At 31.6% G+C, this 24528-nt stretch overlaps 1 protein-coding gene across 2 annotated transcripts; it reads left to right on the forward strand.

Annotated features, from left to right (window-relative positions):
- Positions 1–2143: 2143 nt before the first annotated feature.
- LOC143243139 (FMRFamide-activated amiloride-sensitive sodium channel-like) lies at positions 2144–14687 on the forward strand. 2 transcript variants are annotated; one of them, XM_076486927.1, is made up of 5 exons: positions 2144–2545; positions 3092–3206; positions 5408–5436; positions 6534–6609; positions 14558–14687. In XM_076486927.1, the coding sequence occupies exons 2-5, from the start codon at positions 3108–3110 to the stop codon at positions 14612–14614; spliced, it is 261 nt and encodes an 86-aa protein (XP_076343042.1). In that variant the 5' UTR covers positions 2144–2545; positions 3092–3107; the 3' UTR covers positions 14615–14687. The 2 variants fall into 2 exon arrangements, with proteins under 2 accessions (XP_076343042.1, XP_076343041.1); XM_076486926.1 differs by lacking the exon at positions 14558–14687 and adding an exon at positions 7010–7730.
- The last annotated feature ends 9841 nt before the right edge of the window (positions 14688–24528 follow it).

A 24528-nucleotide genomic window follows, 5' to 3' on the forward strand; every position in this document is an offset into this window, starting at 1 on the left:
AAGATAATTACTGTAGTAAATGTTCATATTTTAACAACAGATTTTATTGTAGAAGATAATTACTGTAGTAAATGTTTATATTTTAACAACAGATTTTATTGTAAAAAATAATTATTGCAGTAAATGTTTCTATTTTAGCAACAGATATTATTGCAAAAGATAATTACTGTAGTAAATGTTTCTATGTTAACAACAGATTTTATTGTAGAAGATAATTACTGCAGTAAATGTTTCTATTTTAACAACAGATTTTATTGTAGAAGATAATTACTGGAGTAAGTGTTTCTATTTTAACAACAGATTTTTATTGTAGAAGATAATTACTGTAGTAAGTGTTTCTATTTTTACAACAGATTTTATTGTAGAAAATAATTATTGTAGTAAATGTTTCTATTTTAGCAACAGATATTGCAAAAGATAATTACTGTAGTAAATGTTTCTATTTTAACAACAGATTTTATTGTAGAAGATAATTACTGTAGTAAGTGTTCATATTTTAACAACAGATTTTATTGTAGAAGATAATTACTGTAGTAAGTGTTCATATTTTAACAACAGATTTTATTGTAGAAGATAATTACTGTAGTAAATGTTCATATTTTAACAACAGATTTTATTGTAGAAGATAATTACTGTAGTAAATGTTTATATTTTAACAACAGATTTTATTGTAAAAAATAATTATTGCAGTAAATGTTTCTATTTTAGCAACAGATATTATTGCAAAAGATAATTACTGTAGTAAATGTTTCTATGTTAACAACAGATTTTATTGTAGAAGATAATTACTGCAGTAAATGTTTCTATTTTAACAACAGATTTTATTGTAGAAGATAATTACTGTAGTAAATGTTTCTATTTTAACAACAGATTTTATTGTAGAAGATAATTACTGTAGTAAGTGTTCATATTTTAACAACAGATTTTATTGTAGAAGATAATTACTGTAGTAAGTGTTCATATTTTAACAACAGATTTTATTGTAGAAGATAATTACTGTAGTAAATGTTCATATTTTAACAACAGATTTTATTGTAGAAGATAATTACTGTAGTAAATGTTTATATTTTAACAACAGATATTATTGCAAAAGATAATTACTGTAGTAAATGTTTCTATTTTAACAACAGATTTTATTGTAGAAGATAATTACTGTAGTAAATGTTTCTATTTTAACAACAGATTTTATTGTAGAAGATAATTACTGTAGTAAATGTTTCTATTTTAACAACAGATTTTATTGTAGAAGATAATTACTGTAGTAAATGTTTCTATTTTAACAACAGATTTTATTGTAGAAGATAATTACTGTAGTAAATGTTTCTATTTTAACAACAGATTTTATTGTAGAAAATAATTATTGTAGTAAATGTTTCTATTTTAGCAACAGATATTGCAAAAGATAATTACTGTAGTAAATGTTTCTATTTTAACAACAGATTTTATTGTAGAAGATAATTACTGTAGTAAATGTTTCTATTTTAACAACAGATTTTATTGTAGAAGATAATGACTGTAGTAAATGTTTCTATTTTAACAACAGATTGTATTGTAGAAGATAATTAATGTATTAAATGTTACTATTTTAACAACATATTGTATTGTAGAAGATAATCACTGTAGTAAATGTTTCTATTTTAGCAACAGATATTGCAAAAGATAATTACTGTAGTAAATGTTTCTATTTTAACAACAGATTTTATTGTAGAAGATAATTACTGTAGTAAATGTTTCTATTTTAACAACAGATTTTATTGCCCATGCCCGGCATCTCAAGATGGTTAAGACACTCGATTCGTAATCTGAGAGTCACGGGTTTGAATTTCGACCACACAAATCATGCCAACCTTTTCAGCCGTAGAGACGTTATAATGTTACGGTCAATTCCACTATTCTTAGGTAAAAGAGTAACACAATAGTGGTTAGTAATGCCTTTTCTCTAGTTTTACAAATTAGAATCGTCTAGGGAAGATCGTGTAGCTTTGTGCAAAAATCAAACCAACTTTATTTTCCAGAATTATCACGTGTGATAATAATGCGCGGAAGAAAAAATTCCTCAGAACTTAATAATAGTTATTAAACACAATTAGACAAATAGAGATTCAGGGGCTGATTCTTTTCACAATAGGAACAGTAACAAGATTGGAGGAAGAAGAATCTTCACATAATGTTTCTGTGATAAATGAGTCCCCAGAGGATGAACTGGACAATAATTTAAACTCGACAATCAAGAATTCAGCAGCTGAGATGTCTTCAGGAGCCGAACTGATAGAACCTACGTCAGTAGCCATCGAAAATGGTATTTGAGATGTAAATACCTATTCGGGCAGTCTTCACTCTCAGGGGTTTCTCAAATTGCCAAGTCACCGACTGTTTGTCGTCGTTGCATCTGGGTCTTCGTTTTCTGCTTGTGTATTGGATTTTGCATCTATCATAGCATCAGCTACGTGACGTCATATTTGGAGTACCCCGTCATTGTCAATTTGGACGTGGAGAACAATTTGGAGTTGGAGTTTCCTGCTGTCACTGTGTGCAACCTGAACGGGTAAGTTGAAAAGAAACGATCTATAAGACTTTGAGATATCTTTTAATGAGTAAAATACTTATTGTAAAAGTTAAAAGAATCACAGAGTCAGTTTCCATTATAGAGCACTAGATGTTATATAATTCATAAACCCGTAGCTTAGTGAACGGAGCAAACAAAACTGTATTAGTAACATACAGTACAGTGAACGTAACTAACAAACCTGTATAAGCAACCAGTAATACAGTGAATGTAGCCAATAAACCTGTGTTAGTTTAATGTGGTTTATGATCAATGATGACGTTGTTCGCTCCTTTACATAAAAAATTTTCTCAACCCAAACCAGCCGTTTTTACATATATAATATAGCATATGGATTGTTGAAGGAACTCCAATTTATTTATTGTACTGTTTGTTGTTAGTGAACTATATCGGCTGTTGGTCAAAAATATTTCTTTGTTTAAGCGCAAAGGTGCAAAATGGGCTACTTACTGTGGGGATCAAATCCAGGATTTTAACATTATTATATGGATCATGTACATTAATCACTACATATATTATTTTCAGAAAGTCTACGTTTGATATGATCTTGTCGTCATCAATGTTGTTGAACAAGCAGAACGAGTCAGAGTTTCCAGAACCTTCACAGGAAACAGTCCAGAGCAACTCAGGTTCGAGACGTGTAAGTGAATCCACATGTTTTGGTATCTGTCTTTGTCTGTGTTAATCACAAATGTAATTTTTACTTCGGACGTTTGACCTTCCTGGAATTTCAAAAGACACTGGGATGTTTTCGGTAAAGTTTGAAAAAACTGACCAATATAAATTAGTTCCTTAAACATACGTTTTAATACGATAACAATAATACGTTTACCTAGATCTGTACAGTAGGTGAAAATCATTGTAGATGGTATGCATAATCACAGTTTGTGTGTGTTTTAAGAACGTTTGTGAGATACGCTGTGGAACGTTACATAAGCACAGTTTTATACTTATTAATATGGGACGACCATTCGTGGTTTCTGTCCCGTTGCCCCGCTATACTGTAACCAGTAGAAGAATGGTGGTTAAATACAATCGTTCGGTCAGACAAGAATATTTCATGGTTTAAAGCTACTGATGGCCACGCATATAACCCTTGTGAACTTTAAAAGGATGTTCTGAAACAAACAGACTAATATACCTTTTTCATCATCAGTACTTAATACGTTCAGGTGTTTTGACGATGAACTGAAATTTTAATCTACAACTTGAAAGATACTTTGTAAGCACATGGGTTAAATGACCAAGTTAGAAAACCCCCTGGTGCCTGGGTAGAGAGAAAAGCTAGCAATAAACAAAGTAACATACGCCACCACAAGTTTTATCCAGTTCTTTTAACTGAGTAACAAGACTAGCTGCCACTTTAAAAACGCATTCATATTTAAAATTGTGTGATCTTACCATGTTTCAAACCCCAGGTTCTTACAACATGGTATGTTGACCATTGAGCCACGACAGACTTTTTAACAGAGAATCTCGTCCACGTGCTTTTGTTCGATCAATATTACAGGCCTGCGAATTTAAACTTCATTAAAGTTGTTTTTGTTTTGATAACGGATTTTCCTTTATTCAACTACGTAGATTTTTTAAAATAATATCCTTGTTTTTTTTCTATCATGTAAGGATTTTTTCTACAAATAGAGAAGAAATAAAACTTACTTGAATCAAATTATTATTTCGTTTACCACAATGAACATTTGTTATTATTTTGTTTATTAACAAAAATATAAACAAACGAAAGAAAAGGGGAAAACATTGATGTTAAACAAATATCTTTTAAAAACATTGATGTTAAACAAATATCTTTCTTCATTTATTCTGAATTTTGTACGAACTCCACATCTTCTGGTCTAGAAGTACGCGTTGTGGTTTTTCTTTTATATATTGTGTCCTGAACGTCTCGTTTAAATGACTAATAGCAATTAGCCATCATGCTAATGTTTCACCTTTCCGGTTACCTCCTCTCCATCTCCCTGATGCTTTCATCAAACCTTCCCTTTGTTCTTCACTGATGGCACTAAAGAAATATTAATGTCAAAGTGCATCCTTAAACAAATTCTGTGACCTGTTAACCGTTTATATACTAAGGGTGTGTTTCTGTTGGGTTGTAAAACGACCAATGAGACTTTCACTTGGCGATTTATCTAAAGAAACCTGTTTGGTTTATTTCAAATTTCACGCAAAGGTACACGAGGGCTATCTGCGTTAGTCGTCCCTAATTTAGCAGTGTAAGACTAGAGGGAAGGCAGCTCGTCATCACCATTCTCCACCAATTCCGAGACTACTCTTTTACCAACGAATACTAGGATTGGTCGTAACATCATAACATCCCCACGGCTGAAAGGGCGAACATATTGGTGCGACGGGGATTCGAACCTGCAACCCTCGGGTTACGAGTCGAGTGTCTTAACCACCTGGCCAAAGAAATGTGTACGTAGCCAGTGGTTGTCAATATTTTAAGCATAATAAAATACGACGCAATTTCAATGAAAATGACTCACTTACGGAACAATACATGTTATGATAATAAAAATTTATAAGTGACAGAGAAAAATGGATGTGATTTTCGGATTCAGCGTACAGGAAATATCATAATACGTGTAAACCTGTCAAAAGAATAAAACCATCACAAGCCTGTGTATTTAATAAAAATACACATTATTTAAGCATTTCGATTATATTTAGAGACAGTTTTAATAAAAGTTTAGGTGATTAATCTATTGTAAGTAGCAATTAACGTAAGTGAGCAAAACAATGCCACTCATATTTATCCATTGTTAGTTGAACCATTACCATGATATTATCCACTGAAAATATTACAAACGTGCATTTATTTTACAGGGTTTGCGTCAAAGTTGGACCTTTTCAAAGTAAGTTACTTGAAACGTTTGTGGTTTTCTAATATGAACAGACTTGGATATATTTAATTACTTTTAATGTTTTAGATATTAAAAGCTCTACGTGTTCGCTATGCTTCTTTATTTAATATTTATCATAATCCTTGCATCATAGTACGTATCGCCATCTATGTCATACTTCTGTCATAACTCAATATTCTGTTTTGATGAGTTCATATGATAACGTGCGCTTCTTGTTGATTCAAGAATTTCACTAAATTTCAGACTACTGGGTAATTTTATGATAAGCATGAACCTGTTGATATTTCTTGTCAATAACACTCGAGTGTTCGTGGAAAATCAACTAGTTGAAAGTTCCTACTTTAACTACGGAAACAGTTTTGATGTGTTATTCGATGAAAAAAAACACAAGAGGGCTTTCTGCAAAGAAAATGGTTGTACATATATCTGTGTAATATATAGTAAGAATGCATATTATATTTCTATTTCAAATAATATATAAAGGTTGTGACGATTTGGATAAAAACTATGAAAGAAAATCCATCTATATGTATGGCTACATAAATATGAGTAAATTATTTCGGTAGATAATCAATTTTCATATATATTAACTTGTAGACTGCCAAGCTGCTACAATACAACTCTAATGCTTCTTCATTTTGTAACTTTTTTGTAACGTTATTGTGGATCGAAAGTGAAATAATTTGTAAGTAGGTCAAATGCATGTATGGTTCTGAAATCTAGCGTTGAAGTTTGGCATTATTGAGAACGAATTAACTTTTCCGTGGCACTGTGTTACCGATCGGCTTGGACGAGTTATCTCGTTTACGGCACTGAACAGGTTAATGTGAAATAATTGAAATGTTCATTTCAGCTTTTTTCTCCTTACGTTTTGTTATCTTCGAATTCTAAGTTTAACAGGTTGTCAGGTTAAATTAGCGTCTCAACTAAAACTTTTTTGAGAAATTATATTAAAAAGATGCAACAAATTATAAGACTCGTGAGTAATTACATATGTATACAAACATTTACGTTTTGGTTGTATTTAATTAAAATTTTGGACGCTAATATTTGGTTATTGCACTGAAATAAAAGTTCATCGTTTTTAGTGAGAACTTCGCCAAACTTCGTGTGTTCTACAAAACGTTAGATCACATAATCTACAGGCAGCAGCCTAAGTATCAGGTAAAAACTATTTGTTCAAATTTTTTTGATTTTTTTTTTCTAACGAAAACAACCAGAATATTTCTGTAACTCATTAGTTTCGGGTGTTTAATAACAAGCGAAACATGAAACATGAAATTATATTTATACGACTTGGTCTTACGCTACACATGATGAATTAAAAATCTCAATATTGTACGTGATATATTGATTAATTAGAAATCTCAATATTGTATGTGACATTTGATCAGTTACAAATGTCAATATTGTATGTGATATATTGATGAATTACAAATGTTTATAATGTACGTAACATTTGATCATTTACAAATGTCACTAAAATATGACATATGATGAATTACAGTGTCAATATCGTATGTAACATGTTACAAATGTCAATAAAGCAGACATTTTGTTTCAGAGTAATGAAATCTTTAGTAACATTGGTGGACAACAGGGACTATGGCCAGGGATCTCCTTAGTGGCCTGGTTCGAGGCTATAGAGACCATCTACCTGTTGATTGGATATGTTATTTCTAAATGACAAATCCAGAAACAAAAAGCACAAGATGTTTCTCGTAGTTAATAATAAGTGAAAATAACTATTAACCTTTTATTAATAGTTTTCACGAAAATCCTGTTTGCACATGATGTGATCAATGTTGTCAGTTATCGTTATTATAAATATGGTTTATCCTCATTTTTAAATAATGATTTATTCCATCAGAGTCAAAACTAATTTTAGAAGCTAGCACTATATGTTCAGTATCATAGGAACGGTCCTAGATTGTTTTTGACATAATATCTTGCTAGAGAGCGCTATCAGCAGCAACTGTCAAAAACAAAAACGTTTGACACTGTTGTGTAACTAAACAGAAATACTGAACACTGCACATTTACTGTACCTTTATCAGATTATATGAAATAATAAATAAAAGTAGTTTTGGAATTAACCTAATAAATGTAGCTGTTACATATTTTTATAAATATGTTTAGTTATACATTTTGGTCCATGTGTACAGTAAATACTATGTTTGCAGCAATATTTATCAAAGGATAAATTATTATTTTTGTAAGGACATATTCATATCAGAAAATTTTCAATTAACTGTTAATAAATGGTATATAAAATGTATATCATAGTTGTATACTAAAAAGCTTACTTAAATGTTACTAAATATTATATAAAATGAATATCATAGTTGTATTTTAAAAAGCTTACTTAAATGTTTCTAAATATTATATAAAATGTATATCATAGTTGTATTTTAAAAAGCTTACTTAACTCTTACTACATATTACATAAAATGTATATCATAGTTGTATTTTAAAAAGCTTACTTAACTCTTACTAAATATTATATAAAATGTATATCATAGTTGTATTATAAAAAGCTTACTAAACTGTTACTAAATATTATATAAAATGTATATCATAGTTGTATTTTGAAAAGCTTACTTAACTGTTTCTAAATATTACATAAAATGTATATCAAAGTTGTATTTTAAAAAACTTACTTAACTGTTACTAAATATTATATAAAATGTATATCATAGTTGTATTTTAAAAAGCTTACTTAACTGTTACTAAATATTACATAAAATGTATATCAAAGTTGTATTTTAAAAAACTTACTTAACTCTTACTAAATATTATATAAAATGTATATCATAGTTGTATTATAAAAAGCTTATTAAACTGTTACTAAATATTATATAAAATGTATATCAATGTTGTATGTTAAAAAGCTTACTTAACTGTTACTAAATATTATATAAAATGAATATCATAGTTGTATTTTAAAAAGCTTACTTAACTGTCACTAAATATTATATAAAATGTATATCATAGTTGTATTTTAAAAAGCTTACTTAACTGTTACTAAGTAGTATATAAAAGGGTATATTATAGTTGCATTTTAAAAAGCTTACTTGAATGTTAGTAAATGGTATATAAAATGAATATCATAGTTGTATTTTAAAAAGCTTACTTAACTGTTACTAAATATTACATAAAATGTATATCATAGTTGTATTTTAAAAAGGTTACTTAACTGTTACTGAATATTATATAAAATGAATATCATAGTTGTATTTTAAAAAGCTTACTTAACTCTTACTAAATATTATATAAAATGTATATCATAGTTGTATTCATAATGTGACGATCAATCGTTGGTAAAAGAGTAGTCCAAGAGTTGGTGGTGGGTGGTGATGACTAGCTGCCTTCCCTCTAGTCTTACACTCCTAAATTAGGGACGGCTAGCACAGATAGCCCTCGAGTAGCTTTGTGCGAAATTCAAAAACAAACAACAATGGTTTATACTTTTCCAAACTTCGCAACTGAAAAACGACATTTATTTGTGGACAACCTGATATAATAAGTTTATTCGTAGGATATAAAAGTAACTGATAGGATGAAAAATACTAACAGTTATAACACAATTATTCCTTGGCTATAAAATAATTAATAGTTATAATAGAGGTTCTCGTAAGACGATAAAGACTATAATCATGATGTACTAAAAACACGTAGGTCCAAGAAGTCTTGATAAAACTGAAATAGAAACCCTTGTAATCCTAGTGCTTTTGAAAGGTGTACCATTCATCTTCAGTAGCAATCTGGGAATGCCCAGTATAATTGATGAAGTGATATATAAAGATTTAGTTCAGTAACATCATAGAAACATATTGGATTACCAAGCTAAACACTGTTCAACGTTTCTGAATTAATCTTGATCCAGGAATCAGTGATCTCCGGACATTAGTTTCATTTCTCAGCAAAATAACTTTATTCTTCACTTACTTTTTAATGAAATAATTCTTGTTTTTATATTGATTTGTATAAACATATCTTTATTAATCACTCTCCAGGTGCTACCTATACTTTATTTATATAAACATATCTTTATTAATCACTCTCCAGGTCTTCAATTTCACTGATTTTTATCAACATTATTGGTCTTCGGTTTCACTGACGGTTTGCACAGTGTTGTTGTTCAATCTCACTCTGTATGAATAGTGTTGGTCTTCACCTTCAATGACTGTTTCAGCAGTGTCGGTCTTCACTTTCACTGTATGTTTCAACAGTTAGTATTTTTAATTTCAGCGTCAGTTTTAGCAGTGTTGGTTTTCAGTTTCAATCTCTGTTTTTGAACAGTGTTGGTCTATAGTTTGACTGTTTGTTTTAACAGTGTAGATCTTCAAATTCACTATCTCTATCGACACTATTGTGTGACACTCCAGAGTAAGTGTGTTAAATGGGTTTTGGTTTTCTATGTCTCATGTTCCATCTTTGTACAGAAAGTATTCTACTAAGAACCACCCAACAATAACATGTCACATGTTGATATGTGAATCACAGTGTTATTAATTCATAACATGTTAATGTAGAATATCCTGTTTGTTGTCAACATTATTCACACCTGTTCTATTGCTATTTAAAAGTTAATGTTGAACTTTGACTTCATCCTCTATTTCAAACTCAGCGCGAAAAGTGAAGCCGTCATAAACAGGAGACAGAAATGAACGGACGGACAGACACCACTGTTCACGATGTATATAAAACAAGTAGTAAATAATGTTCTATGTCCAATCACATTCAAATATTGTCTGAAGCTACTTTCAAAGCCGGCCTTAATTGGTTGTTGTGCAGATCCATTCTGTAATATCATACAAGAGAAAATAAAAAGATTGTTGTCAGTAAACCACTAAGAAATTTGTACAAAAAACGAGACATGAGTAATTAGTATGTGAAGAAATGAAAATTAATTAACAAATATAATCACAGGATTTCGAATTAGTAGTTAAAAAAACAATAGGTAGATTGTGTACTGGAGAAACTCGTCAGTTTACATGTTAACAAACATGAAAGTCTGAATTGGTGTAAATTCTTCTTTGTGACGTGCACTGAATGAATGTTACAAAACTAAAGAATCTAAAATATTTCTGAGTAAAACTGTTAGTATACATTTATAATTATGTTATACTTAAAGTTTAAAATTTGATCCGTGGGTGGTGCACCCAACATCTGAAAGGTGCTCCCAAATCGGAGTAGGATAAAAAAAAAGCGGTTAGACAGATATATTAAAAAACAAAAAAGCACAGAGTAATACAGTGATAGATAATTACTTTTTATAACTCACAAGTTATGTTATTGTCCCAGATTAGTTTTAACACCATACCATACTCATGGGATTTTTCTTGACTAACAACATCCGAATTTATCTTTATTCATGACATGTACATATTTCACGAGTGAAGACGGTGAAGCCTGTTGTATTAAAAAACCGAACGTGATTTTGAATCATTGAAATCATTAGAACTAAATAAATTTTGAAAACACAAACAAGTCTGAAGACATGTGGACGAACATACTGTGGAAAATCTAAATTTTGTGTTGTTGAAAACAAATTAATAAAATGTTATTGTTCTGGAGAGTGGGGAAATTTTATTTTTAAGCTTAAGGTACTTTTGCTAAATGCTACTAAGCTTTTCATAATAAAGCTTTAACAGCTTTTACTTTTTGGAAGGAAAGACATTCACTGAACTTTATAAGTAAAATTTGGACAAACATTATGATAGTAGTATGGTTACAGTAATATTAAGAAAATGTTTAGTACAAAATATTATCTCAATATATTGTTTGCTTCAGAGCGAAACCTTTTGTTGTGTCTAATGCATCGAACTGAAAAACAGAGTTTGAGCTTTAAGTCTGTAAACTAACACTACCTCACTGGACACTACAAGCACATTAGAAACTAACATAATCCTACTGATATGATCATAGTAGCGATAATGAAGTGTTTAATAGATATAATCACAGCAAAATATTGGCACAAAATTAACAATCATTCACTAAGTATTAAACACTAGCTAAACAGGAGAGCTTAATCTTGAAGATGTCACTAGTATGGACTTAGATCTTACTCTTAACTTCATAATCATTGCTGTCTAATACTAAATATAGATTCATCTTGCAATTAGCTTTGCCTTTTCTTTTACCAAGAGAAAATAATGAAACTGAGATACCTCATTACAAAGGTAAAGTATACCAAAATATAAATTTGATAGCAAAACAAAATGTATACAGAAGTACACCTGAACTAACTATATTCAAATTTTTTTTATTTATTTATTTTGGTAATATTTGGTTCTATCACTGATCCACTAAAGTTGATAATAGATAAAAGAATTTTCCAGTTATTGGTCATTTCTCGAAAAACAACTTTTACAGTATTTAGTAAATGTTCAAATCATTTATGAAGAAAGATGCCAAAATGTAAGTTCTCTAACCAAAAATTATTCTGAGATCTTCAAACAAGATAAAATTAAACTTTCTCTTACTTCCTTATCTCTACATGCAGCAAAACACTACACTTTTCCTTTATATCCACTGATAGTAATCCAAATGGATTCAGTGTCATGGCTATTATCTTTTATATCCTCAAATCCAACAGGAAGTAACTCATATTTTACATATAAAGTAACTTCTCCCAGATTTTTAATACTATATTTCAATTAAATAGCCAGCAACCCTGTATTTCAAAGAAATTTCTGTCATCAAAATCATCTACATTTAAACATATCTTAGTTATTCCCTTTATATCAAAATCTTATGTTCCTAACAGCACTCTAAAGTTATCAATTTTATTACTTGTACTTTTAGCATTACAATACTACAATTAAGCCTATTCTTGTAAGTTTCATACCAACTTTTTATGTTCAAGTTTTCTCAGCCTCTTATTATTTTTCCATTTAGTTTATCATGGCTCTCTTCATGTTTTAGTGACTCTTGTCTTTCTCTTACATCCGAGCTAACAGTCTTAACAGACAAACCAGTCCATATGCTATTTAAATGTAAACCACCCATTCCAAAGAGATCTCATTATACACTGAATTGATCCTTCAAGTTCAACCAATCAATCTATTCATTTTTACATATCAGTATAAGCCTATCATTTGTCCTAGTGAATTACATATAATTTAATACCGACAGTTAATTCCGGGTAATACTCCTGAAGTTGTGAATTCCTTCTTTAAATAGCGACCTGGCATGGCCAAGCGCGTAAGGCGTGCGACTCGTAATCCGAGGGTCGCGGGTTCGCGCCTGCATGGCGCTAAACATTCTCGCCCTTTCAGCCGTGGGGGTGTTATAATGTGACGGTCAATCCCACTATTCGTTGGTAAAAGAGTAGCCCAAGAGTTGGCGGTGGGTGGTGATGACTAGCTGCCTTCCCTCTAGTCTTACACTGCTAAATTAGAGACGGCTAGCACAGATAGCCTTTGAGTAGCTTTGTGCGAAATTCCAAAAAAAAACAATCTTTAAATACCTTTAACCCTTCTATATATTAATTACCTTCTCTTTGCTACCTTTACCTACATCATTAACCCATACATATACCACAAAAACTACATTTTTGCTATTCCTCTTTATTCTCCGTTCGTTAGTTGTATCTTTCATCTATGTTCTAATGTAACATCATAATTTCATTCTTTTCTTCCTAACTTCACAAACTACCCGCTACATACGCTGAAATCTGTTGCTAAACCCTTTATAGTGAAATAGGTTCGTTAGAAATAAATTCACTACCTTTAGCTCTAATAGTGTTTTTTCTAACGTTCTGAAAGCTATTGTTCAGGTAGGGTAACGTTTAACAAGGTTATTTGTAAAATTTATATTGAACCGTAATATTACATTTACGAAGACAACTATCGTGTATGGCACGATGAGAACTCGATCTCGATTGTTGCCCCATCTAGTGTTAAATATATCATAAATAAACTTGAATTGCAGGAGTTTAAAATATGCGTTTGTTTGTTTGTTTGTTTTGGAATTTCGCACAAAGCTACTCGAAATATGCGTTCAATTATAATTTATATTGTTTGTTTATTTTTTAATTTCGTACAAAGCTACTCGAGGGCTATCTGTGCTAGCCGTCCCTAATTTAGCAGTGTAAGACTAGAAGGAAGGCAACTAGTCATCACCACCCACCTCCAACTCTTGGGCTACTCTTTTACCAATGAATAGTGGGATTGACCGTAACATTATAACACCCCCACGGCTGAGAGGGCAAGCATGTTTGACGCGACCGGGATGCGAACCCGCGACCCTCAGGTTACGAGTCGCACACCTTAAACGCTTGGCCATATAATTTATAACTAGATTTATATTATTAAATTTTTAACGCTTAAACCCGTATCTTGGAGTAAGGTAACTTTTATGTATAAATTACATACTGGATTAAAGATAACTTCTCCTTTACTTTTATGGATAAACAAAAAATGAAATCAAATCAAATTTTTTCTCTTTTCAATATTTCGGCGCACTAATTGCTAATGCATATACAAGGTGTACTATTTTTGTAAGCTTTCTTATAAAATTGAGCAAAATCACGATATATGATGTACTAATTTAATAAATTTTCACTATCTTAAATTATGTGATATGGTATAAGGCACAGGATTTTTGTATGTTAGTTACGATGAGTATCGCGATATTATGTGTATTAATACACGCGTAAGTCTTCGCGAGTTTAGGGTAAGTATCACATTATTTTATGTACTTTTACAAATATTCATGAATTTAATGAGTGTCATGGTACTATGTGAATCATTTTGTAACTTTTTGAGTATTTAAATTGAGTGTTGCGATATTAGATAGCTTCATTTTTATATAAATCTTTACGTATTTCGGATGAGTTAACGCGATATGAAGTGTAACACTTCTGTATTTCTATTGTATGTCATGTCATACCCTACCATTTCCGCTGGTACAGCGATAAGTCTACGGATTTACAACGCTAACATCAGGGATTCGATTCCCGCGATCGACTAAACTAATAACCTTATTGGGCTGTGCTATAATAAAACACACACAGACTACTAATCTTATATTTTAAAAGAAAATATATCTAAAATATAAATATAATCGATATAGCACTATAATGGGTCTATTCTCCTTTTTTTAGGTTGCTTTCCCAAGCAGCACCGTTCAGCCGCGAATTGACGAAACTACCATAAATTAGTCAGAAGAAATAGTGAAACAAATAATATGGCACCACCTTTTTCCAAAACTTAATTCTCGGTGATAGTATCTCAGAAATATCGCAAGGTAAAGGATATAAATGGCTGTTTTCCTATTAACGTTTTTGTTTTTCATTCTACATCGTATTAATGGTCGATTATACTTCAAATAAATATAGGGAATATCATATTACTGCGTGACATTTATTTTTGCGCTGTCTCTCATACCTTTATGTGAATTAGATTTATTTATCTCTGGATATGCCCAAACATATGTATAGGATTTGTGTGTGGCAAGTCGACGACTGCAATAGATACCATTTAAATGTATGTACTCTAAAACGTTGTATAATAATTATTCAGCTAATTTTAAAATTATACGAGTGTCGATAATTTGTACATATTTACTTATCTTTACAACATAATGTATCTAAATTGATGAAATATAATTTCTATTCACACGAAGTATGTAACATTTAAAAGCCATCTTATCTGGAACACACTGACGCAGTTAAATACATTTCTATTAATCACTATAATTAATTCAAAGATAATAATATTTTCAAAATTGATAATGAAACAAAATAAACAACTTCTTAAGGCAGAAAAGAAACGAATAATTATTTCTGATCCATGTCGAACACTTTAGATTTTTTCGTTTAATTATCATATCCCTATATCTTCTATTGTTCGTGAGACTTACACAACTTTATTAAATTGTTTATTTGTTAAAGGCTCTCACCACATCTGTTACCAAGCACTTTTAACTGAAGTTTTTTCTCTCACATTTATCAATTACAACTCGAAATCAGATATGTGCGATGAAACTGCTATAAACAAATTAGAGGAATGTGAAAATATCATCTACTTATGTTTTTGTAACCAATGTAGACCGACTGGCTTTTAAACATTTACACAGTTTTTGGTATATAAACCATAACTTTATAGCAACCACTTCATAGTACGAGGTTCAGAATATTTAAGAAAAACAAAACAAAACATACTTGATGCTTTGTATTCTATAATGTTTGGTTTATGACGTACTCAACCATCTGTGTACTATAATGGCTGATTTATAATCCTCTACATAATCTAATGCTTGACTTGTAACATACCCAATACGGTGTAAACTTTAATGAATCTTAAACGTATTCAATTCTCTGTGTGTTAAAACGTGAGATTTAGGTAGTTATAAAACAACAATTAGTGTATAAAGAGGGTTTAGTACTTTATAAATCACACATTTTAGCACATTAGTGCACACAGACGGTTGATTTCTTTAAAAACTAGATATCAGAATACACTAATGTCTGGTTTATAATTATTCATTTATCTGTAAACGCTTACGTTTGATTTACAGTGTACTCAATCTTTCTTCATAAAGATTATTTCTGTGTTTTGCAGCATTTTATATCTGTTAGTTACCGATCCTATTTAACATTAACTGTAAATGTAACCTGTTCCAACATCAGTACATTATAATGATTAAGGCCTGGCATGGCCAAGCGTGTTAAGGCGTACGACTCGTAATCTGAGGGTCGCGGGTTCGCATCCCGGTCGCGCCAAACATGCTCGCCCTTTCAGCCGTGGGGCGTTATAATGTTACCGTCAATCCCACTATTCGTTGGTAAAAGAGTAGCCCAAGAGTTGGCGGTGGGTGGTGATGACTAGCTGCCTTCCCTCTAGTCTTACACTACTAAATTAGGGACGGCTAGCACAGATAGCCTTCGAGTATTTTTGTGCGAAATTCAAAAACAAACAAATAAACATTATAATGGAACAAATAGTGTTGTTGCAGATGATATATAGACAGAAATGCATAGACCCAGTATTAAGGCGTTCGACTCGTAATCCGAGGGTCGCGGATTCGAATCCCTGTCGCATCAAACATGTTCGCCCTTTTAGTCGTGGGGGCGTTATAATATGGCCTTCAATCCCACTATTCGTTGATAAAAGAGTAGCCCAAGAGTTGGCGGTGGGGGGTGATGACTAGTTTTACACTACTAGAATAGGGACGGCTAGCGCAGATAGCCCTCGAGTAGCTGGAAATCTTCGTTCAGTATCGACAACAACAACAACGTTGAGTAGATCTCCTGGTGATGTACAAGTACTTATCTCCTGTTTTGAATGTGTTAAGTACGTTTACTATTTACCTCTACCATACACGCTTCGTGACATTAAACATTCAGAATGTACCAAGCTAACAAGAATAAACTTTGGATATTGGAATTTTTTTTCAATATTTCCATGAGTGATGGAAAATTATTTTAATCTTAGTTGTTTAAGTGCCCTTAAACAAAGGATTTTTATTTTAAAATCATGATAACAGTCTATATATCCGATCATCTTTCCTCATTTTCAAGCATCAACGACTGAAACGTAGAGAGTTGCAAGTGAAAATGGCGTAAAAATTGACCCAGTCTTAGGTCCACAAAAACGAGAAAATTAGCGTGACCGAATGGAAGGGCTATACGTTCCACAATAAGTGACACATACCAAATGAAAATATGTATCGACAGCAAAGTTCACACATTTCATTATTCTGTTGCCGTTAATATGTTTCAGGTTTGATACTAGTCGTAAACCCATGTTCTTGTAATATATGATGGGTGAAAGTTACAGCAACAATGAAAAGTAACTACCATGTCTGTGTGCACTGCATGCCAAACAAGGTATGGTTTCACCAAGACAACACATTCAGCCCACATTTAAATGAACATGAGAGGCCCTTTATAACATGTATTCACAAACTGAACTTTATGTGCAGATATCTCACGTGAACTTCTGTATTAATAAATAGCTGGAATGAACCCTCTCAAGGCGTTATTTGTACATGTTTGGTAAACATTGGAAGGTATAATTTATACTCATATAAGAAATTAATATATATTTCTTTCACGCCCTAAGAACTAGTAACAGCCTCGAGGGGAAAATTGTACTACTGAATTAAAATAACGTGGAAAATAAACTTTTAATTTGTATTTCCAAACATGAAAAACTTCATATTAATATTTATTTATTGAATTCTTTTACTTTATTCCATTTTGTACATCTCAATGAAAGTCACGAATTTTTATTTTACTTATGATTTAAGGTACAATTCCAACGTAATTATTAATGTTTGTACATTATTTATTTATTTGAGTTTTGTATGACACCCTCAGCCACAGAGCAGGAAAAACAGAATAGTTTGAAATAAAATAGCAACAATTTGTTCTTGTAACTTGAGTAAAAGAGCGTTTTTATTGATTTTAGCCAATCGCTGTTTCCCAAAATCGTTTGTAGTGATGTATACCATTGGCTATACTTTAACTTCCAAATTTCATAGTCTACTGATGGAAACGCGTCATGTAAGTTTTCCATTCTTTCTTTCCATCTGTTCAAATCATAGAGGGTTTTATTTCAGTAAGGATATAATTTCAAGTATACACTGAGAAGTACAAGCTCACTCCATGATACAATATTAAAAACAAGATATTTGTGAACAATTTCTGTAGCAACTATAGAACTTTTCTTCAATTTTGAAAATAATGATTGATCATTTTCATTTGTTAAAGGCATACATCCTTGTAATGAATGTTTAGTGGTTAGTTTTGATACAAGTTTTTTATTCACAAACATTCCATTGGATTAAACTGTCGATATTTGTTTGGAAAAGCTCTTTCAAGAGGAGTCTCTTATTCGTGGCTTAATTATATCACAACTTAGATAACACCCATTTTGTATTTAACGAAAAACTTTAAAATAATTTTGTTTTTACCTTCATTATTAACAATTATGAATCAGATTTGTTTATTTTGCGTTTACTTCCACTTAATATAATATCGATAATTTCTTGTGCTAACACTTTTGACGTTTAAACGTTTCTCACAATTAGAATTATTGTGTTCCTTTTCGATTTTCCGTTACGTTGCTATGATACATAATATTACACGTGCGGTGGTTGCTGAACTGGAAGTATTTATTAACCAATGGTTCAGATTTTGTGAAAAATTTAAAATAACCTTAATTTTTTATTATTTCTTCCATTGATGTGTAAATCCTCTTATATACAATAAAACGTTTTTATTAAATTTTTCAGTCACGGCGACACTGAGTAACCGTTCTTATTCATGATAGAAACAAACCTAGGGAACGTTTTGAAATGAAACAACAATATATCTATGAAAACCTAATGTGACGTAGATAGAACAACGAAAATTAAACAATGCCAGAGTTTGTACTCTTACGTATCATAATTTTATTTCGGATGACTCATCGATGGCACCATTTTAGACATGTCTATCCCTGATGCCGGAAAGTGTCATTGACGATGGTGACACTGTCCACCTTACAAATGTTTTTAAGTATTTAATTCAAAAATTAGACTTTTGTTTTAACATGATTTCGTTTTACGAATTAAAGTAAAATTAGTTACATACAAAATTGGAAAATGGCAGTGTCGTCAAATAACTCGAAACCAGGACTGGAAAGGCCAAATTCAGATGAGTAACACTGATGTTTGAACCTATCTGTTAGTCACCCTAGCAAGTTATAATAATTAAAATTATGCTACATAATGTCTTTTAAAATTTATTACTTTATTTTCTCTCTTACTGCTGTAAACTAGTTGTAAAAATTTGGATTCAACTCCATTTAAGATTTTAATTAAAAAATTAGACTTTGTTTTGTTTTAAAATGACTCGTTTTTACGAATTTTAACAATTTTATTTTTAATTTTTTACAGGTTCTTTTGCGCAGATAGCCTAGATGCTTTGCGCCTTAAAACATCAAATCAACCATCCAACCAACCTCTCCGATTTATTATATTATGTACGTTTCATATTACATTCTCAAATGACAGGAAGCTCGAGTTGATATCGCCCCCGCTAGTACAACGTTTAAATCGGGGGGTTCGATTCCCCTCGGTAGGATCTGCACCGTTGTGGTCTTTGCTGTAAGCAAACACAAACTCAATTTGAAATTAGTAGTTAATGTGCATTAACTTTATTTGTCAACAAGATTGATACACACAATTTCCGTTTTTATTTTCTTTACGTAAATATATTTTAATGTACAAACACCAAAATTATACAATTTATAATTACGGTTATTACTAACAGTTATTACAAATGATGGTTTATGTACAACAGTGTTACAAACTTACAGAGAATACGGAGTCGTATATCCGGTTTCGAAATGAATAGTGTATCGACGATCCCAGTCCACGCACAACAAATTTATTCTGTGTTCATATTGTTACCGTTTGTCTTAACTGGTCTCATACCTTTACTAATTCGTTTCTTTCGGCAAAGATATTTAATGTCCCATAGAAATAATAAGGCTTGAAGTTGTAACGGTTGGTACGCTCTAAACCAATTAACGTTCCTGGTTCAATTCTGTAGTTTTCCGATTAATAGAAGTTCTCTGCTTATTAAACGTGTTAATACCAATACCAGCCGTTCTGAGATACAATTTTATTTCAAGTGGGTTTCTCGTCATCCAGAGAGACGTTATAGCTTCCTATGCCTGTAGCACACTGACTGTATCTCACCGACTGATTTTATAAGAATCACACGTGTTTCTAGAAATTTCGACTTTGTTCACACGCCTCTTCTTCAAACAAATATTGTTGATTTTCACTTTATAAAATTCGCTACAAGTTTCAAGAACAGGCGGAAAGTGAGCAATACATAGTTAACAATATATGTCACATGCAAAAAAGTAAACTATGTGGAAACAAGCGTAGGCACTAAAATAAATGTACAACATTAATGGAGGGATGGGAGGTTAAATTCCCTTCAATCGCCAATAAAATAACCTAAAACAATTTAAGCATTTTAATAATGTTAGTGCTCGTGCCTAAATCACCATTATACATCGGACCAAGTATTTGAAACTTTTTCGTTTATGAATTTACTGTTCCGTAATAGTTGTTTTGAATTAAGCACACAGCTACACAATGGACTATCTGTGATCTGGTCACAACGTGTATCGTAAACCGCTCTCTAGCGTCGTAAATCCGCAGACCTCCCACTGTATCACTGGAGGGACAGTAGTATGAAGCATATGACAATATTACAAGGAATACAATCTTCCAAAGCCGTAATAAAAACAATAACATTTCATTTCAACATGCTATATCATATAATTAATAAAATATCACAGCTTTTATTGGCTTTTTATTTGTCTAGAATTAAAATTAATTCAGCGTCTTTGTTTTATTGTTTTCGGCCCATTATTTGGCGCTCCATCACCCACCCCTTCAGAAAAAGGCCTAGCCAGTTTGGGTGACTACCACAGTATTTGTGTGATAAATAAATAATTTTGTGTTTGCACCCACACTTGCATTAGCTTGTATACCTCTTCCTCCATTCCTGACTTAACAGTACTTGCGTTTTATGGAAACCTTTTTTTCTGTTAAATATCAATCAGTGTACGAGAACACTAACCACACCACGACGAACTTGCGACGTTTATCACTTGTTATTCTCCATTAAGTAGTTATGAACTGAATAGTAAAACAAGCATTCAGTAAGATCTTTAAAGAATATACTAAGATATATATTCTTTATTACTGAAGGAATGTTTTTATGAAAATATATACATTAGTACTGAAGTTAGATAGTAATTAAAATGTACTAAAATTATACATTAATACCAAAGGAATGTCTCATGAAAATACACATTTGTAACGAAGTTAGATTATTATTAAAATATACAAATTAGTTTTTAGTGAATATGAAGTACGTGGCTATAACTAAAGATAATCGTCTTAAAGTAGGTGCTGAGGCTTTTGAGGTGTAATCAGGTTCTGACGGGAGTGGTTGAAGTGTTATCCCATTACCATCGTTAAACGGACGTTTCTTTTATCTTTTCAACATTATTCAGCTTCACAGCACTCATGTTAATCATTTATAGTAGAGATAAGACCTTCGAAGAGAATAATTATTAATGTTCTTCATTCACGTTTTCTGATGCATCTTTCAGTCATTGATGAATTTGTTAGCTCTGGTTACCATTGGTGTTAATGTGACTGATGAAAATGAGTTGTCTGTCAAAGTTTACTCTTTCTAAAGTACTTCAGTGTTTTCTCAGAGGGATGCCACTGCTTTCAATGGTTGCTAAAGGTTTATCTTTAACAGTATGTCTGTTACTGAGTGTCCAGAACATAACTGTGGCTTTTGAAGGATTGGTGACTATTCCTGGATCACTGAACCATGTGCTCACCTTGCTAAAAGATTGTTGTATCTATTTTAACTTTGCTAGAGGCTCTCCTATATTCCAGAATGTCGTCAGAAAATTTTAGATCCATAGTTCAGATGTTGAAGAGGACTAGAAATATTGGTGATCTTTGAAGCATACTGGCATCTCAGTCTAATTACCAGATTTCATGTTTCAGGGTACATATTCTGGTAGATAGTGCAGCAACGACAAATCTTAAATATGCTACATGATACATTTTCTGAATATTTTATCAGCAAAAATGAGCAGCTGGAGTTTATTGTAAGGATTTTCTGGACCTAAAACCACTGCCTTGACCATACTTCAAGCCTTCCTATGTATCATTTTCAAATTCTCTTCTGTTGCAAAAATCACCTGATAATGAGACTAAAAGTAATTCAATCTGAAAGGAAAGTCTAGCTACAGACCTCTCTGGAATATTCGTAATGATATTTTGTAGGACGATGTTTTGATTAAAGCAACAGTGATCCTTCGAGGGCTGGGATAAGGATATGAAAAAGCCATCAGTTCATATCTCACGGATGATACCTGTTGCCTAGCTACATTGATACTCTCTGACACCAACAGGTTGGTGTCTTACTTGAGATTTATGACTCTAAGTATTTAGAATAAGCTAAGGATGCTTATATATCTGCATTTAGTTTTAATTTAAGCCACTTCAGCATATCATCATGGTGAAATTAGTTAATGTATCAGTGCATCTAGGCCTTCCTTTGCCTTCATTTATACAGAATTACGTTCTCTCATTATCTTAAATGACTGGTTGGCATCATCATGTGTTTGAATATTGTGTTAGCCATGAGTTTTTGGAAGTGTCAGAAGAGTCAGGTTCTATATTTTGTAATCATCGCCTCCATTGCACAACCTGAGTTTTACCTATTCAATATAAACTAAGTTTGAGCTTAATTACAATTAAACTCAATGTGAAAAGCGAGCAGGTAATTCATTGCCTACAAACGGTAATACGTTACAAAATAATGTCGTCATGGTATCTGCGGGCGAAACGGAGCTCGTGTATTCAGATTGGTTCCTCTAATAACCAAATGACAACAACAACCAAATTTTTATTAAAATATCAAAATTAGTACTCCAGCTGTATCATCACTAAAATATTCTTATGGGCACTTCTCGTAAATCGTTATTATGATATTATATTGGTACAATTTTATCTTCATTAGAATATACACTTGTACTTCATATGAACATCATTACAATACCAGCGTTGATAGATATGTATTCTTATTATAATACACACTTGTACTTCATATGAACATCATTACAATAACAGCGTTGATAGATTTATGTATCGTTATTAGAATATACATTTGTACTTCATATGAACATCATTACAATACCAGCGTCGATAGATATGTACCGTTATTAGAATATACACTTGTACTAAATATGAACATCACTACAATACCGGCGTTGATAGATATGTGCCGTTATTAGAATATACACTTGTACTTCATTTGAACATCATTACAATACCAGCGTCGATAGATATGTACCGTTATTAGAATATACACTTGTACTAAATATGAACATCACTACAATACCAGCGTTGATAGATATGTATTGTTATTAGATTATACACTTGTATTTCATGTGAACATCTTCAAAATGCCAGCGTTGATAGATATGTACCGTTATTAGAATATACACTTGTACTTCGCATGAACATCATTACAATACCAGCGTTGATTGATATGTATCGTTATTAGAATATACACTTGTACTTCATATGAACATCTTTACAATACCATTGTTGATAGATATGTACCGTTATTAGAATATACACTTGTACTTCATATGAACATCTTTACAATACCATTGTTGATAGATATGTATCGTTATTAGAATATACACTTGTACTTCATATGAACATCATTACAATACTGTCGTTGATAGATTTATGTATCGTTATTAGAATATACATTAGAATATGTTATTGGTAGATTTGGATCGTCATTAGAATATACACTTATATTTCATATCTATCTGGAAAGATCGCTAAATTTATTATTTGTACTTCAATATAAAATTCCCTTGTGTTGTATTTCTATGGTAAATTTTCAAGTAAACATCAACTTCTCTGAGAGCGTTCATGTGAATCATTTTAAACGCTTGATTAAAACTCGCTATGTTTAGGTATCCTTCTTCTAGAATAGTCAAGTAAGATCAAACTGTTTATTTTCAAAATTTTATTTTTAATGCTTCATTAACAATATTGCATATATTAAAACTTACAAAACAATACATCAAGCTGCATTTGAAAGTCTCGAGAACCACTGCATGTGTAAAGTCACAGGAACGTGGCTAAACTTGCTTTACTTGCGAGTGTTAAGTGATAGTTTTTAACCCCAGGTTTATTAAAGTTGATCTCCTCAACGTTCTGAACGTCTCCAGGAACGAACATAGCTCCGGTTCTGCTTCTGGTCGGAGTTCTGGATTTCAGTACATCATACGAAGAACTTCATCCAAACCACTCGACGGACAGTTTATGGTGATGATAATTTCTTATTAAAGTTGTAATTATAAACGGACAATAAGTGAAGAGAGAACACTACATATATGAAAAAAAATTAAATTTAAAGACGTCAACTTTCATGAGCAAACCTAACTTGGCCAGTTTTAACATCAGGAAAATCGTGAAAAACAGTCACATAGAAAGCTGCCTATATCTCTGTTT

Source organism: Tachypleus tridentatus, unplaced genomic scaffold (genome assembly GCF_004210375.1).
Source record: "Tachypleus tridentatus isolate NWPU-2018 unplaced genomic scaffold, ASM421037v1 Hic_cluster_2, whole genome shotgun sequence".
Classification (NCBI taxonomy): domain Eukaryota; kingdom Metazoa; phylum Arthropoda; class Merostomata; order Xiphosura; family Limulidae; genus Tachypleus; species Tachypleus tridentatus.